Raw genomic sequence first — 19,205 nt, forward strand, 5'->3', positions numbered from 1 at the left:
ATGACGACACAATCTGATACCCGTCACCGTCACCATGACGGCGGACCAGACAAACGCATAAGCAACTGTCCATGACAGTCAGGTATGACGACACAATCTGATACCCGTCACAGTCACTATGGCGGCGGAACAGACAAACGCATAAGCAACTGTCCATGACAGTCTGGTATGACGACACAATCTGATACCCGTCACAGTCACTATGGCGGCGGACCAGACAAACGCATGAGCATTTGTCCATGACAGTCACGTATGATGACACAATCTGACACCCGTCACAGCCACAATGACAACCGACCAGACAAAGGGAATGAGCATCAGTATATGACAGTCAGGTATGACGACATAATCTGATATCCGTCACAGTCACCATGACAACAGACCAGACAAACGCATGAACATCTATCCATGACAGTCACGTATGACGACACAAGCTGAATTAATGAATGAATGTGCTTTACAACAGACCAGACAAACGCATGAGCATCTGTCCATGACAGTCAGGTATGACGACACAATTTGATACCCGTCACAGTCACCATGACAACAGACCAGACAACACATGAACATCTATCCATGCCAGTCACCTATGACGACACAATCTGATACCCGTCACAGTCACCGTGACAATAGACTAGACAAACGCGGGAGCATCTATCCATGACCGTCGGGTATGACGACACAATCTGATACCTGTCACAGTTACCATGACAACAGACCAGAGAAACGCACACGTGAGCATCTATCCATGACCGTCGGGTATGACGACATAATCTGATATCCGTCACAGATACCATGACCAGACAAATGGATGAGCATCTGTCCATGACAGTCAGGTATGACGACACAATCAGATTGCCTCACTTCCTCAACCCCATTTTGTCCGAGCTCTTGGTACAACAGATACCTTATATAGTATCTTATGTTCATATGAAGCGTTTTGGGGTAAATAGCCGTATTAATTCTGCTTATAAAGACAGGTAAGGCGGGTAATGAAAGGCTGTTTCAAATGGAACCGACCTCAGATTTTTCAGTCAACAACAGTCATTGCAATTGAATTCTTTTTATACCACCCCAGTGTTCAGAGCACATGTGCACTCAAGTATTTAATTTCAGAAAGAAGTTTGTCGTTGGGATTCTTTTGTAACAAGGTCCTCCAGCCTCATACATCGTCACAGTTACGTGTACGTAAAGCTTTCTATTTATTTATTCCTGGGCCTGCATGTGGCTACATGCACTCACGCACGCACGCATTCGCTCAGATATCAGACCCAATTCGTGAGTTGCCAGGCTTCGAATCCCTATTACGTTTTAGATTCTCTAACAACAACTCTACGCAGTTTCTTGATGGCACATTTTAATTCAGGAAAAATAACAGAATGTGTTTACAAGTCGGTATGCCAGAGTTGCGTATTTCCTTAGTACTTTAAACAGGATATCAACCTGAAAAGGAATATGGGTAAATCTATATTGTGGCATAGTATAGTATGTATAAAATATATAAAATTAATTCATTATTAAAATAATAGTGACCCAACTGTTTCCTATACAACATGGGTCGGTGGGGTAGCCGTGTGGTTAAAGCGTTCGCTCGTCAGACGCCAGTTCTTTCCCGTGATATGATTTGTTCGTGGTTAGACAAGAAAGTACGTCGACCATAAAATCAATGTAAATGGTTACGGCGTCCTCACTCATTATGCAAGGGATACATACGTTACAACGATGGTCATCCCAGTGATGGAGCTGCTGCTGACGGCTCCGGCAGATCGTCTCATGTCCACGTTCTGAAGCATTGTTTCATTCATCTTTGCTTCACTTGTCAAGGATCCTGGTGATTCAGATGTCGCTTCTTGTGTCGCTTCGGGTGTCGCTTCGGGTGCCGTAGCAGGCGTTGTTGCAGGGAGCGTTGTCAACGTTGTGGTAGTAGCTGGTGTGGTCACAGGTTGACATGAAGATTTTCCTGTCATTAAACAGCATATTGAGGCAAACAAGTCTTCAAATTTAAACAAGGACTAATGTTGTGTTTGATTATTGATAATACGAAGATATTATTTTCACTTTCTGATTTATTATCAATAGATCTTCGTGCAGTAAGACTATACTTATACACTAACTCACTACTCTTGAAGAGCCATGTTTTTTACTATTTACCTAAATCATCACATCACTAGAGTTACTATAACTGACGTTGTACGTCAGGATATATTTTAACTGGATAACTGGTTTGGCCTTTTATGAAATTTGATTTTTCTTGGGTAATTTCTTTGAGAAACAAGAGTCTTACCAAGTCGCCACCATGCATTATCTACTGAAGAGATTTCGATGCTTTCAATGCTGTCCAATAAGAAGGTCAAAAAAGACGAGTATGACCACAGAACGAATTCTCCAACTTCGCAACCTTCACCGATTTTGATTTCACTAAATGAAATCGTCACCCACAGTGGTGTGTAGTCGACACACGCGTCCCCGGACATAGCCAACATCTCCTCAGTGCAATAATTATTGTAGCTGGAGTCACAGTAATGCATATGGGATGTCTTGTTTGGATATATGTCGATACCTGCTCTGCCGTCTTCCATGTTAATGCGGAGCTGCACTTCACTGCAACTCTTCACGTCAAACAACAGGGAATCCGAGGTGAAAACCTTCTCCCCATCCACCTCTGTCAGCTTTACAGTGGTGTCAATTCTTGAGGTTTGAAACACGTCAGCATGGATACCATCACCTGAAAAAAATATTAGGAATGTGTAAAAGGATTAGTAAACAGTAAAGTAAGATACAAAATGTCAACCCGGACAGGAAATCGGAGATAATATGTGTATGAAGCAATGGTTCTGTTCCGTTATTGGTTTCTTACAAACCTACTTCGGTACATCAGTTTTTCTAAAACCCACTTAGTATTTGTTCATTTAGAATGAGCACGACAATACTATTTCCATGAGTAAAAGAAATGTCGATTTTGAAATTATATTCTCACTGCAGAATGTGCTAATAAATCACTATCAATTGGCTATGATACCAGGTGTTCGGCAAGAGATTAGAATATCCTCCACCACCTACAGCTAACACCCTTGTCAAATACACAAATACATGCATATACAAGTTATATATTGACCTGATCACAAGGAACAAGTGAAAACAACACATGGGAACACATGGTCCGAATGTTTCCTCAGCACCAAATTGCTTGTCGTATTAGGCATATACGTTGCCGTTGGTTGTGCTTCTGTGGCATCAGAGGGGCGGTGGGGTAGCCTAATGGTTAAAGCGTTGGCTCGTCACGCCGAAGACCCGGGTTCGAATCCCCACATGGGTACAATGTGTGAAGCCCATTTCTGGTTTCCCTCGCCGTGATGTTGCTGGAATATTGCTAAAAGCGGCGTAAAACCAAACTCAGTCAGTCAGTCAGTCTGTGGCATCAGAGGAAAGGACTCTGGCACCAAGGCACAGGAGTTTCGTTTGGACAACAATTTGACCCTCACGGGACCTGATGGCAAAATAAGCAGGCTGATCACACATTCACTCTGAATGGAAAACATGAATGTATAACAGACGATGGAAGAAAAGGGTTTACCAATTCACATTATATTGCAAATAGTTCAACGATGAAGTCACATGATTAAGTCCCATGATTAAAGCCAGTGGCTCATGGACCAATCTGGCTGTGTTAACCCTTAAGGTTCTGTCTTCTGTTAACACACCAGGGCCCAACCAGCTTGACATTACATTTGCTGGACAGAAACTGCTGCTCTGTAAACATTCAGGTTCTGTGAATACACAATCGCATTTAGAAAATGGTCAAATGTAACACTTGTTATATTTGGCATTACTCTTTCTCCGTTAAGTACAGGTTCTAGCTACTTTTGTTGGATTGAGTCCCATCCGGGATTCGAACCAACTTCCTCAGAGTCAGGTACCTAATCACTAGCACACAAAGTCAGCCGTCTAACCAGTCAGAAAGTTGGAAGTCGGACAACTGGTAGTCCAAACGTTGGACTGTGTCTACCCCATCTGATATGTGTCAATTGGCACGGCTCCCACGGCCGAAAGCGATGTTCAAGCTGAGTGGGTTAAACGGCTGGTCAAACCACACACAGAAATATGACGCAAATCATCAACTGTGATTTGAAAGCAAGGACCTGACCCTTTCATCAGTGACTGTTGTCATCTGAATCAGTCTCTCAGATTGCGCATGCATGCTGAAAGTGTGGGTATGTGGATAAGTATCTCAAATTGAGTATGTTTGTTGACAATGGGCGCTATCGTCTCGAAAGCGTGACAATAACGGACGTTGTGAACTACCATCAACTAACTATCAATCTGCTATTAATGTATTCAAGCCATGTTCAGTCTTCAAAAGCCCCTGTAAGTTTACGTACTCTAACTTGTGTATGATATTGCAAGTGTGTATGGCCCGACGAAGCCACGGTGCGTTTGTACTCACACACAATACACTGTGCATGATACACGCCAATAAATCACGAAGACGTATCAACACAGTCACCATCCGATTCTTAATTTGTATTATTATAATTGTGCCGCTGTTATGATCTCTCCTTATTATCCTAATTGAATGTGAGGACTTTTCATTTGCCTGGCCTTTACCTTGCGTAGCAGTAAATCTGAAGGGTGAGTGAGTTAGTGAGTTTAGTTTTACGCCGTTTTTAGCAATAACTAGATATTTGACATAAAACTTTTCGGGAAATTGTTTCCTGTGGCCTTCATACTTAATCAAGATTTGATGATGAAAAAGGTTTCCACCAGACGACTGTTTGCAAGGACAACAAGCACACGAGTGTATTTGCAGCATCTTGTATGATGCTATCAGTATTCTGTGATGGTAGTGAATCTCCTACAGAGATCATTCACATGCATCTCCATGCTAAGGGCTCTTTCCAGGTAGACACCAAGATATTGCACATTTTCTGATGCACAACATATCCGTGATTGATCTTTATTGAACTGTTTTAGCGTCTGGGTCCAGTCCTTTGTGCAAATGTTCAAAAATATATATTAAACTCCAAAAGGTTCAGTAATTGGTCCAATTTATGATCTAACTAATTCATGTATTTAATGTATTACTTTATTTTAAATGTCTTATTCTTCTTTCTATCAATATTTCTATAGTTTGTTGCACTTTTTTTGCATGTAAGCACGGTAAATAGGAGAGGGTTTTATTAAGTTGGAATAACTTGTACCCAATCCATTCTCTTGAAGAAATATGTTTAAATCAAAATCAAATCCTTTGTACAGGTCTCAATGTTGCTCTGCTCCATAGCTTTCTTCTCAAGGTCCCATTTTAGAAGATGGGAAGTAACACTGACAAAACTATGGATAACAACTTCATTACACTGTGCAACGTTTCGATAGAGAATTTTAGATTTGTGTGGCGGATATATGTACATGTAGTATGTAAAGAAAATACAGTCACAACATAATTAACTAGGCAAGAGCTAGGAAGTTGACTGCAGCCAGATCATCGAGGATACTTTTGAAAGGGGGAGATGTTTACACAGTTGATGGGGCTTAGCTCAAATGTGCATCATGATGGGATGAAGTATCGTTGATATTTAGGCAACTTGAAGTTAGAAACGGATTGGGGATTGGAGACTGGGGATTCGAGTATTTATTGATGGTTGGCTTTTCTCGCCTGATGTGAACAGCCCACCTATGTTACTCTGTCCACATCCACAGTTGTATTTCCAAAATAACACATGTCGGGGTGTGGTAGTTGAGTGTGATAGTTTCCTCCCGTTGGTATGGAGAAGCTTGTTGAGGCTGGGGATTGAGGTTAAGGTGATATCTATGCCTGCTTGGTTTTTTGTCCGGCAAAATGCTGATTTGGTGCAGTGGTGAACCCATTTAGGGAATGTAGATCTTGATTGGTGGATCACTCTAGTCTTTTGTTTAAAGGTGATAGAGCTGTTGATATTGACTTTCTGGGATGGATCGTGGTTTAGTTCTACAAAGACTTCCTTCGGGTGTTTATTCCTTCTTGTAGATTTCTCTAGCAGATCGTCTTCTGCGTAATGTAGAGATGTGCCAGTCTTAACTTCAGGAGTGGTAGTGGATGTTTTATTGTTTGGTTGTCTGTCCACAGGGATTCAAGGTGGTTGGAGCAAGTAAAGGACGTCAAGGACGTCAAGGAAAGGTAATTAGTTGTTCTGCTCTGTTTCAAGCGTGAATTTCATGTGGTGGTCTTGGTGTTGAGGTAGGGGAGAAGCTGCATAGGATCATGGTTAGGTCGGAGGATGACGAAAAGATCATCTACCTTTCGGTACCAGCAGGTTGGTTTGATTGGTGCAGGTTTTCTTTCAAATCAGACGGTTTCGGCTGGTTTAGGAGAGGGAGACAATAGGAAGTCAAATCCACAAATGGACATATTTTGTTGTTTAAAGACTGTTGATAACTATTGTGAAGGCACGACAACAAAAACTCTCAGATCAGAAAATAGCATTGCATGTTCTCACATTATGGATCAAATGCTACCGCCGTGACTCGTAACTTTGACAATCTCTACATGAAAGCGAACTAACAAAGGATCAGTCTGTACTCCAATGAATATATCTTGATATGTATATGTGTACAATACATCACCAGTCTGATCTACTGATTGGTAAAAAGGTTTTACAATCAATGCGTGAGTGCGTGAGTTTAGTTTTACGCCGCACTCAACAATATTCCAGCTATATGGCGGCGGTCTGTAAATAATCGAGTCTGGACCGGACAATCCAGTGATCAACAGCATGGGCATCGATCTGCGCAATTGCGACTCGATGACATGTGTCAACCAAGTCAGCGAGCCTGACCACCCGATTCCGTTAGTCGCCTCTTAAGATAAGCATGGGTTACTGAAGGCACATTCTAACCCGGACCTTCACGGGTCAGATTTACGATTAAACAAGATTTCTATTATAAGCTACGAAATCAGAAATGTATGTTTACAAGCGTGAATGGACCTCTCCATTCCGACTCTGTATTTAGATTGATAAATTGTTTAACGCCGCACTATGCAATATTCCAGCCATATGGTCTGTAAATAGTCATCAGCCATTGCAGTTGTGAGCGCTGACTATTACGGGCATTCGAGCGGACAAGACTCACTCACTCACTAGTAGTACCCATGTATCAGGTTGATTGTGTTATTTTACCTCTCACTCGACAATATTCCAGCTATATGGTGGCGATCTGTAAATAGTCAAGTCTGAACAAAACAATGCAGTGATCAACATCATGAGCATCGATCTACACAATTGGGATACGATGACATGTGTCAACCAAATCAGAGATGCTCACCAACCAATCCCGATAGTCGCCTCTTACAACAAGCATGAGTTGTTGAACACCAACTCTAACGCGGATATTCACGGGTCTCATTGACTATGATGTCACCATAGAATTTCCTTTAGAGCAGCAGCTCCTCAGAAACCACCAGGCAAATGCATCTGGAACCTCAAATCAACCTAAAACGTACCATGAGTGTTTCCACTAGCATAGACACCTGATGTATTTCAATGTTCTCGAATCCGATTTTTAATGTGACCAACACGAGTGTTTGTTAATTTGAAGCCAATATTTCAATTATGTTTTAATATGGTGCATGTTTACTTTCTTTTGACTATGCACTAAAAATTTGACTATGCACTCACCTCCATGAAATGTTTTTGTCTGAAAGTTTCAGACTGCGGGAGCCGTGTCATCATCAGGTAATGGTGATTTCATATTCTCCATTTCATTATATCGTATTGCATTTGATGAACATATTTATGTTCTTTGTATTGATGACAGTACAAAGTCCTGCCAGAGCAAAGATTCAAACATGACAGAACATGACATGGACACTTACCTGTGAAGATCAGCACAAGGAAGATGAAGACGTGCATCTCTCCCCCTGGTTTACACTTCGCGAAGCTCGTTTGCTGTGTCATTTGTTAGATGAGACAGGCTCTTGTGGTCAGTCCTAAATATATGGTCCCTCCAACTTTGCTTACATCAGCAAATCACGGACATTGTCCTTTGATCATTTGTTCAGCCACAATGAGATTGTTGCATGGAAATGACAAATTTATAATTGATAATAATAATCTTGTGGAGCTACACGTTTATTGATGGTGTTTTTACATAGAATAATCTAATCTATGACACGCTATCATTGCCTTAAAACGATCATGTGTTTACGAGGCAAATCCATGGGGTCACTTGTCTCACCTTCACCTGCTTACGATATCTGACCAAAAACGTCTTTAAAAGTTGAGTTTGGTAATTCTGGGTGGCATCTCATTTTCTGAGTGATAAATTAATCGTTCACATCAGAGGTTGTGGTAAATGCATTTCTTAAAAGTGAGTAAGTCACACCGGCAGTATTTCAGCCATATCGTGACTATATCAAGTTATATATTATTAATAATTATAGGTAAATTAAAAAAGAAATTGTCAACGAAGGACAGTAAAACAACTAGTTTATCAGAGATATAATTTTAAAACTAGTAATTAAATTTAAAACATTTGAAGTATACAAGACGATACAATATAAAAACAGGCTACAGATCGCCAACAACTGAAGGTACATCACCATACTTGGGACCATGAGGACTAATACCTTTGCTACCTGCAAGGACCCTAGCTGGATTTACATCATCCCTTCAACCTTTGGCAAATTGTAGGCAGATTAGCCATAATTTAAAATTACCAAAATGCTAAGTTTTAAAAATTTGGCAAGTTTAAATTTACTGAATGTTTTTGGGACTTACGTATCCTCTCAGGCGGACATTAAAAAAATATAGACATATGTGAATACAATTGTACTTACCAGAAACACAATCTTTCCGCCATATTCCAACAGTATTCTGAACTGGGCCTCTCTAAAGACAATGACAACTTTTGAACATTTGTGTACTCTTCCAATAATTACGGCGAGAGATACTTAATGCTGGTGCCTCATATTTAACCTATTGCACAATTCTTTGTTTGTTGTTTCGTCTCGCAGCAAATTCTAGCTATTTGACAGCGGTCATTCAATAATCGAATCTGGCCTAGATACAAGCGAGTCCGGTAATTCGAGGCGTCTGGTAATTCTGCGCAGCTGCAATAGAGTACTTCCTTATCTAAGGTAAAATCGTTTGCTAACACATTTCCGCTTGAAATGGGGACATTTCTACAAGGGACTAGCTTTTAATCACTAAAGGTAAGTGAATAACAGTAATTGACAGATAAAGTGACAGTTTTATGAAAATTCGTTTTCTTCAGACTTTTAAACCTTTTTCTTCATTATTCATAATTGCATTTAATATGAAACACTCTTTCATACATTGATGAAGTGATTTTTGAAAATAATCTGGCCCTAATACGCTTCCATACCTCGGATCTCCAGCTGGATGTTATGCGCATCAGTTGCTGCGCAGAATTACCGGATAGCAAGCGATGTCGTCAGAACGTTGGTATGGCATAATGCAACGTTAGAATCTTATAGTCGTCAATAAAACTTATGTTTCAAGGTAAATATGATGCATACCAGCATGTTTAGTCACGTAAACCACAAAAAAATAAGAGACGTTAGTTGCCGGGTAGCGATCGATGTACTTAGGTGCGCGGAATTACCGGTCGGCATTGTAATCGAATGATTATCAACATGTGCATCGATCCACAGAATAACCCCATTCTATTAGTTTTGGGTTAGAAATCTGACGACCAGTTCTAACCCGGTTCTATCACAGGGCTAACACATTGTGTAGTTTCCTTTGACTGTGTACCTTAAACTGTTTGATGAAATATAGTTGGATAACTTCTGTATGCGGTCTTGTTTGGGAATCGGAAAATTCTCCGTCATTTCAAGAAAAACCAGGAACCTGTCAATCATATTCTCATCAGTTTCGGTATCATGTAGCAGGCCTTTCAACAAATTGGAGGCCGCATACAATGTGAGTTTCATATATCATTGATTTGATTGTGTACCTGAACCTCTGTGGTGGAGTGTTATTGTTATTTGATCTTGTGTGCCCATTTACTGATTTCACCTAACAAAACAAGTTCCAATCAGTACATTATATAGAATGATGTGCACAAAAAAGGCAATATCTTGTGTTATTACCTCATGGTTGAGGCCGTCGGCATGGTAACATAGCAGCATGTATGATTCTGTAGTGAGGTACATGACGTAACAACTACCTGACCATCTCTTGGGTTGACAGCTCGTGGAATCACAACTACTCCCGTCTCATAGCTCATGAATGCACAATACCAAGTATTACATACGTTTCATAGCTTATAAATGTAAAGTACCATGTATTAAGCATGCTTCATAGCTCATGAATGCACACCGCCAAATATAACAAAAGTTTCATAGCACACGTGACAGTGTATAACGCTCATTTGATTTCAACCCCCTATCTGGGGGTATCGAATCAGATGTAATCTATTAATGATTATTATGTATTCTTATGTATATCTTCGCGAGACCCGTGAGGATTTATGTATGTATGCATGCATGCATGCATGTCTGTATGTATACCCGCAAGGCTACCCCACCCTCCATCGGTGCTCATAAGTTTCATTAACCTGACTGAACTGAAATAATGTTAATTAGTCGGCCATATTGAATATTTGGGCCATCGTGTGACGCCAGGTTAATGAGGTAGCAAAGCGGTATGGGATCCAATATAAAAATTATGTTCCTTATAAGTGTCAAAATCGACACAGAGACACATTATTGCCATGGTGTATAGCTTGAGGGGACGCGAGTAAGTAAGTGGGGTTATTTCAGCATTATCCGAAAACGCCGAAAATGGACTGGATACATTGTACCAATGTAGGAATCGAACCAAGGCCCCTAGGGGTGATGGACGGACGCACGAACGAACGCTATTAAACGCAAGGCTTCATGATAAAATGACAATGCTTAAAGGTCACATGCAACCAAAAAATCAAACATAATTAAAACACAATTATAACTTATTCATGACATATAATATACATTGCTGGTTATGAAAAAACATATAAACAAAATTATAAGCGTACAATCGCAAATCAAAAGTGCAATATTGTGTACTTCGGTTTACTTCCCAAGAAACGAAGCAGCCGGGATACCGAACCCAGTCAGAGCGGGTGGGTGTGCACTCAAGTGTAACGGCTGGTTCATTTGCAGATGTCCTCACGGCTATTGTGTGTGTATATATAGAGATGTTGGGTTTTGTAAATACATGCTCATTTTTTGTGTATAACATTTTGCAATCAACAGACATCATAACATGTCATGTGTTCAAGTATCACACCTACCTGTCTGTGTAATTACATAATGTGACAGAGACCGAACTCGGGCCATAAATCAATGCATTTTGTTTATGGTGTATAGCCTGATTGGTGTTAAGTTCAAATTGCATGTGGTCAGTGATAGCAGCTGTGTATTGATCATTGTCATTAGCAGACAGGCAGGCAGACACACAGGTGTCAATAAAACAAGACATTGAGTTTTGTCTGTGACAACGACATATCTATATCACAGTTAGAAATTGTGTCAACGCTAAATAATGACATTGCTTTTAAGTATCGAACTGAGAAAGTGACTCGGTAAGAAGAACGTGTGGTGAAATAGACAAATGAAATTATATAAACAGTGTATTTACTGTCATAACATATAAAAAAGCTCGCGCCTTCACCGAGTATTCACCGGACAACCCGCTTCCAAGCTGCGCGAACCTATATTTCACTGCGCACGTGCTATGAGCGCAGCCCAGCTGTTGAAACCCGTTTTCCCCAGAAAAGTCGGGGGAAAATTAGTGAAACGTTTGAACTCCGATTTCGCGCGGTTTTTTCATCGCGTTATTTTTTAACTTTATAAGTTGAATTTGCATTTTTGACGATTTGTTTCGGTAAGTCCATACCGAAAGGTATCAGAATCTGCAAAGTTGTGTTTTACGTTGCATGTGACCTTTAACGAAGGCGTATCATTTTAAACTGACTGAGTTTAGTTTTACGCCGCTTTTAGCAATATTCCAGCAATATCACCCGGCAGGGGGACACCAGACATGGGCTAAACACATTGTGCCCATGTGGGGAATCGAACCCGGGCCTTCGGCGTGACGAGCCAACGCTTTAACCACTAGGCTACCCCAGCGCTCCTATCATTTTAAACACAAACCCTGACGTTCATAACACTCTCAGGAGTATGTTCATATTTGTTTATTGGAATAGACAATAATAACAGAAAATAATACCAAATAAAGGGTGTATATAAAACCTCTATTCATGAAAACACAAGAGCTTCCAATCCCAAGCTCCCCTGAACCCAACGAATAATTGTAAAAACCTTTCTCAGATAAGTCACTGAAAAGATGTAATTGGATCTATTTGTGTGACTTTTAACGGATGTATATTTTTATTTTTCATTTGTTCCAGTTTGGCGTGACATTTATCAGTTTTGTCTTGAGATCGTGACATCTTAACGTGACAATAGCGAGAGTCTGAAGCCAGATGCGTGAGAGTTGGCAGGTACGCAACATGTTTACAAACCCTTTTGTGATATAATCTTATCGCCACCTCTGTCAACCATCAACGTTAGGAGTTAGCACGAGGGTATTTGAAAGCCCATTGGCAAACTGCTTTCTCTCAAAGGCCACGAAAAATCACATACATTGTCCCACTTTGCCATCTGATGTCAGTATTGTTTCGGTGCATAGACACCTAAAGTACCTAAACATGAATGTAGGACTGGCGTTAAGCACTCTTACTTCATAGATAGTTTTGTTTCAAATTCCTGACAATGTATGAAATACAGAGTATGAAAGCAACGTTTATCAGAATAATCTTATGGAATTCAACAGGTTATATGTTCCAGAATCTATTAAATTTCAACGGCCCTCCAAAAAACAAAACAAAAAACAAAACAAACAAAACCAATACAATAACAATACCAAACCCCCCCAAAAAAAACCCAAAACCCCAGCAATAAGAATAAGAATAACAAACAAAAAATAAAACAAGTATCAAAACAAATAAACAAAACAAAAAACAATTAAACCCAAACCCATGTTATGTAATAGTGGTATGTATGTCTCTATCATTTGTCACAAAATCTGTCTGTAACCTGTGACTCATTTTCCATCTCTTATATAACAATCGGATTTCTCCATGGTGTTGTATATGCACCACCGGCATGGTGTGTAGCTAGAGACGGCGCCTTGTCTGATACCACCTACCAACGTCCGGACGCGTGCATGCATCTAACAGCGATCACATAAGGACTTGATTCAGTGTCACTCAATCCCCACAGAAAAGACAGTAATAACTGAGTACGACTTCTAGTAACATGTTTTCTATAAGCAGTAATTATGAACGAATCCTGTTTGACCTCACAAGTCATTCTTTTCGAAATGACACTTTGGAAAAAGCTTTCCGCAAGCAAACATGCAGGAGACATGTTGTATGTTAAAAAAGGGACTATGCTTGACAATCACTTTCATTGTTCTCTTTGTGAATGAGTGTGTTTTACCCATTACGTCAGAATTGTCACATACCATTTGTTGAAACTGCGCTGTGAACGACCGTTCACGCCTACAACAGAGGGCCAATGATCGACATATACTCAGGGGCAAAAGTTATTGGTACATTTTTGTTGGGAATCTTGAACCGGAGAAAGAATGTTAAAATGGTCAAAGAAAAGCATCGAATTCTCCGAAATCTGCGAGAAGCGAGATGTATTCAAGAAAAAATGACAGTGTTCGCTTTTTTTGCAGGCCAGACAACCAGACACTTAATTCTACGGAAGCGTTGTAGGGCCACGGTGAACAAATGTTTTGGTCTTACTATCTCCTACGTACTACTTAATATCTCCTAAGTAGGACTTAGTATATCCTACGTAGGACTTAGTATCTCCTACGTAGGTCTTAATATCTCCTACGTAGGACTTAGGACTTAGTATCTCCTACGTAGGACTTAGTATCTCTTACGTAGGACTTAGTATCTCCTACGTAGTACTTAGTATCCCCTACGTAGGACTTAATATCTCCCTAACGTAATACACACACAATAACACTGTATAGTAACACTGCGTTAGTGTCATGAATATTCACTGACTCACATTTCAACTATCTAACGTCCTGCACAGCCAAACATTTCTCAACTTAATAACCTGTCTTAAAAAGGATATATTAAGTACTACGTAGGAGATAGTATGTCCTACGTAGAAGATACTAAGTCCTGGGTGCAGTATCTCCTACGTAGGACTTAGTATCTCCTACGTAGTGCTTAATATCTCCTACATAGGACTTAGTATCTCCTACGTAGGACATATTAAGCCCTACGTGGGAGATACTAAGTCCTACGTAGGAGATACTAAGTCCTGGGTGCAGTATCCCCTACGTAGGACTTAGTATCTCCACTTGGGACTCAGGATCTCCAGTATCTCCTAAGTACGGGAGATATTAAGTCCTACGTGGGAGATACTAAGTCCTACGTAGGAGATACGTGGGAGATACTAAGTCCTACGTAGGAGATATTAAGTCCTACGTAGGAGATACTAAGTCCTACGTAGGAGATATTAAGTCCTACGTAGGAGATATTAAGCCCTACGTGGGAGATACTAACTCCTACGTAGGAGATACTAACTCCTACGTAGGAGATACTAAGTCCTACGTAGGAGATATTAAGTCCTACGTAGGAGATACTAAGTCCTACGTAGGAGATATTAAGTCCTACGTAGGAGATAGTGACCCCAAAAAAGAATTTCACCGTGGCCCTACTACGCTTCCGTATAATTCAGTCTTAGGAAGTGCAAATGGCAGAAAACCACTTTTTTTTATTGTTCTGAAACAAGTTCGACATGCCATCATGTCGTTTAAGGTATGCTGTTTGTGCCAAGGAAGGGCATCCACTGATAAGTTGTTGGACAGCCTCTGTAAATTCATTACACAGTCGGCATTTCATGGTAATATTTTCTTTAAGAATCACATTTAGGCGACTGCGAGTGGGAAGTGACTGGTCCTGAGCAGCAAAAAGGAAGCCCCTAGTTTTACATTTAAGACCAGCCGACTTCATCGAGGCGAATGAGTCGGTTGGACTGCTATTCTGTTCCACGCACTGCATGTACACGACGCAACGGCCTCCCAGAAAGCTTCTCCACAAATGACCGTCTCTGGGCAGACTTGGTGAAGAACTTCATCTGGTTTACTCCCATCGCTGAACCGTCCAGCAGTACATTGCCATCAACAAAATCAACCTCAAATTTCAGGCTGAACTTGTTATATTTGGGTATGACTCAAGTACTGTCATGGATACTGTTTGTGACCTCTGACTATTAAGGGCTAAATTGAGTAAATTAGTTTCTCAAGCAGAAATTAACTCAATAAATTTTACACAAAGTGGGGATTTTATTATCCACTTTTAATCCACAAGTATAAGTGAAAAGCAGACACAAAGTAAAAGGTAGCTGTTTAATGTAAACTCGCAACAGTATGTGTATGAATGTGAGTGTGAATGTTGTTTTGTTTGTTTTTTGTTTGTTTTTATTTGTGGGGGTGGGGGTGGGGGTGTCTGTTTATTTTTTCTTCTATTTTCTTTTAGAAAATGTCAAATTGTCGACCAGATTGAGTACCTTACAAATGAGAGTCACTCTTACCCTGGAGGTGATCCTCAATACTGTAACAGGGAGTTTCTGGTAATAAAAAAGTAGCATATATAATGATAGTCCAGGATCAAGTCCAACAAAAGCCTCTGCAAAGCCTTATTCCACAAATAAAGCTTTTGTTAGGCCCTTAGATCTCGCCACCATTGTATCTACTACTTTTGAACCCCCAGTTAACTCCCCGGCTCCACGTGGCACTATTGTGCCGCTATGTCACGTTGGCAGGAGGTAACATTGTACCGTACGGTATGATCAATAATTCCTCTCTAACGAACCCTCTCCCTGGCCCATCTCTCAAGTAGTACAAGTTCGGCTCGTCGGCTTTGATGTCCACTTTATCTATGTTATAAGTTTTGACTGACCTTATCGGATCGGTGGCTCGATTACGACTATCACCCTCGTGTTCCCCCGGCTGGTATAGGTACATCACTAGGGCCCTATCTGGTATCTGTTTCTCCTTCCCACCCAATGGCGCAACCGACTCTGCCACTATTGATTTTAGTTTGATAGCGTCGGCCGGCTTCTTGACGGTGAGACGGGTGATTTCATGGTTGAGGCAGACACCACCTGAGGTAGCCGCGCTACCCATTCAGTCGATCGTTTCCCCGGGTTGGCCATCTCTCTCGCATACTGATGTCCGAATAAGCGCTCTGCTAATGATGTATCTCTCCATGTTGTTGGGGATGCACGTCAGGTTGCCGTCGACTTTCGCGATGGCCTGCATGATCAAGTGAGAGTCGTACCCTCTCAAGTTGTGGAAGACCACGGGGATGTTTATTGTCTTGGGGGTGATTCTAAGCTTGAGGTTACACGCGCTGTGAGCGGCGCCTCTATACTTACCGGTGACGTGGCAGTGATCTCTCACCGAATCACTGTTCAGTGGTGAGTCACACACGTGGCAGTTAGTGCTACAGGCGTGAGCTAGCCGGTCGGCTTGGGTCATACGCATGGGAGCGACTGTATACAGTGCATTCCTAATACTTTTCTCTTCCTGCTGCAAACACTTTAGAAACTTTTCAGCCGCGTCGGGACCCTTATACACTACCGGAGCTTTCGTTTCCCCATCACATCGGACGACCACGTATCCAAACCCACAGACCTCATGCTCCTGTGTTTTTTGTGTGGCTGGGGTACCCCCAACAGCCCCGCCGGCGGCAGCCTCAACAGGTTTGACCAAGGCTTCGAAGTCGGCGTAGATGACATAAGGCACAGACATTTGGTTCTTGTGGTTGCCGAATTTTAGGATATTGTCACCTTCCTTGGGCATGTCAACTCGTATGGCCGTCTGCCCCACGCCTTGGCAATCCTCTCGGTGGGATTCTAATAAATCAGCTCGGCTGAAACCGTGCAGGCATCGTACACAAAAGTGTTTTTTCCCAACGTGTTTCGACTGGTCGTGCAACAACCGACTGAGATGTTTTATCCACGTGTAGTGATACTTTTCACCTCGTTGGATCATGAATATATTGATAACGCGGCAACCCAACACTGGGCTGACCCTGTGCACTATTGTTGTGTTGCCTTCGTGCCCTAAGACGTTTATGGCTATATCATTCTGTTTTTCTATTTTAGTTATCTGGGATATGGGGGTGGGCTCATCTATACCATCCCAGTTGAGCCCATCGTCTTGGGGATAGCTAGAAAGCCTGTTCGAATTAGTGTCAGCTGGAAACAAGGCTGACCTGATAGCTACCCTCAGGCAATCGTCTCCTCTATTCTTGACGTTGACCATGGCCTGTTTTTTCTTATAGTAGGGAGACAAGTCTAGGTATGACCCGCCTCTGAACGGCACGTAGTTAGCTATGTCCAGATAGACATTATCGATTTGATCAACAACCCACCCGGACCCCATGTGTGTGTAGCATTCTAGGTATTCTCGTATCTGCTGAAAACCGGTATCGATTGATGCGTCTATAGTCTCTGTATGAGTAACAACTTCTTGTCTACCTCGGAAGTAAGGCTGAACGTATTCAGTGACCCCAGTGGGGGTTTCCCCACGTTCACCTGCTTATCGAGTGACATTTTCACTGTGATTTGAAACTTTATACTTCCCAGATTGTTTAGTTCCTGATTGACTTTATCAGCGACTAGAGGCTTGATATCGGCGATGTCTATGTTCCTATCAACATGCATGCGCCAGCCTCTCAAATAGTTACCTACAGCGCGCTCAGTGGGTATGAACTGTAGGTCAATAGCTCTATTCTGCCGTAATAGTTCTACAAGCTGTGGCTCCCTCATACGGGAATAACCACCTAACCCAAATCACGTGCCTGAACTTTTAGTTGTTTTACAGTGGGAGGCTTTGCTACGGGGTCGTTTAATAATGCGACTAACCCGGCTCTCCCCAGGTGGGAATAACCCGTCAACCCTAGCTCTTTTGCTTGGAGTTTTAGTTGTTTTACCGTGGGAGGGGCTTGTAGGCCTAGTAACCTCAACAAGGCTGGTTTACGCATTTTAGAATAACTAATTACACCCCGCCGCCTGGTGATCTGCTTGAGCTTACGAATAGTAGACGAAGTAGCGTACACACCTAAGTATTTCAATCTCTAATTGGGCCGCCGGCAAGGGAGGTATCACCTCCAACCTTGATAAAAAATAGTGAGGCGCCCATCAAATCCTTTAGTGAATATCTAGATAGACCTTATCGATTATACCCTCAACCCACCCGGAACATGCGCAGCATAGTAGGGTGTTTTGTATTACTTGCAACGAGTCGCCAACAAGTATGTCTATCTCCCCATGCCCATCTACTCGGCCACTATCAAAGTAATTCCAAGTGTGCCCAGCCCACGGCACATCAAACCCTACTTTCACCATGATTGTAAACGAGCACCCCTTATATAGTTCGCTAACAATCATGGGTTTGAGGACACTGATATCTATACTTTCCCCCACATCCATCTTCCAGCTTCTCAGGCAACGACTTTCCCTGGGCTCAATTTCCACAAACATTGTTATACCTAGGTGTGCCCACAGTCTTTAATTGGGGTACTACACTGCTATCCTGAGGAGGCGCCTACGTCCTTAATGTAGTCCTTTTTATTCTCGTAGATGAGATGATGTCTGACTAAGTTTGCTCCGTGAGCTTTGCATAGGCAGTAGTGCCCTTTCACCCCGATCCCACACACAGAACACGTGTAGTTCGGGCTTCCCATGTGGAAACAACAGTACCCCTCAGTCCTGCAGTTTCTACCACAGGCTTCTGTCTTCCCCATAAGTATGTATTCGCATCGGTACAGAGCAGGTCTCATCTTTGGCATACCCATATGAGTACTTAGTCTAATTGTTTTGCAACCAACGCAGTCGCTGCTAGACCCAGCGCGATAAAGACCAGTTCCCAGTCCATTTGCCCCGGGGATGGTGTGTAGTACTGAGCGAGTGTGGGCTTAGGAGGGAGTTTTTCTAGCTGTTTACCTGTTAGAAGGTAGTATTCTCTCGCTGCGTCGTCGACATCGTGGAATGTTTTAACGGCATGGTTCTCACGCCTGAGTTGTTCGTTAATGTAATCGATCCTCTGGACACGTTTTTTCGTGTACTCAGATTGAGCTGCTTGTAATTTCTCCACGGCCAGGTCATGCCGCTTACGCTCTGC

At 41.8% G+C, this 19,205-nt stretch overlaps 1 protein-coding gene across 1 annotated transcript; it reads right to left on the reverse strand.

Annotated features, from left to right (window-relative positions):
- Positions 1-1,349: 1,349 nt before the first annotated feature.
- On the reverse strand, positions 1,350-7,928 carry LOC124252780. The gene is made up of 4 exons (XM_046686437.1): positions 7,847-7,928; positions 2,285-2,725; positions 1,714-1,960; positions 1,350-1,443 (listed from the first exon to the last, which is right to left on the reverse strand). The coding sequence occupies exons 1-4, from the start codon at positions 7,926-7,928 to the stop codon at positions 1,419-1,421; spliced, it is 795 nt and encodes a 264-aa protein (XP_046542393.1). The 3' UTR covers positions 1,350-1,418.
- Between the last annotated feature and the right edge of the window lie 11,277 nt (positions 7,929-19,205).

Source organism: Haliotis rubra, unplaced genomic scaffold (genome assembly GCF_003918875.1).
Source record: "Haliotis rubra isolate DU_JTF1 unplaced genomic scaffold, ASM391887v1 Scf524, whole genome shotgun sequence".
Lineage (NCBI taxonomy): Eukaryota > Metazoa > Mollusca > Gastropoda > Lepetellida > Haliotidae > Haliotis > Haliotis rubra.

What these genes read in the sequence shown, in the direction of transcription:
- LOC124252780 (XM_046686437.1), bottom strand. Translation starts at nt 7,928, where the DNA reads ATGACACAGCAAACGAGCTTCGCGAAGTGTAAACCAGGGGGAGAGATG. An exon ending in TAATGCATGGTGGCGACTTG is followed by an intron (nt 1,961 to 2,284) that starts GTAAGACTCTTG and finishes GTTTAATGACAG; the next exon opens with GAAAATCTTCATGTCAACCT. An exon ending in GGGATGACCATCGTTGTAAC is followed by an intron (nt 1,444 to 1,713) that starts GTATGTATCCCT and finishes ATTCCTTTTCAG; the next exon opens with GTTGATATCCTGTTTAAAGT.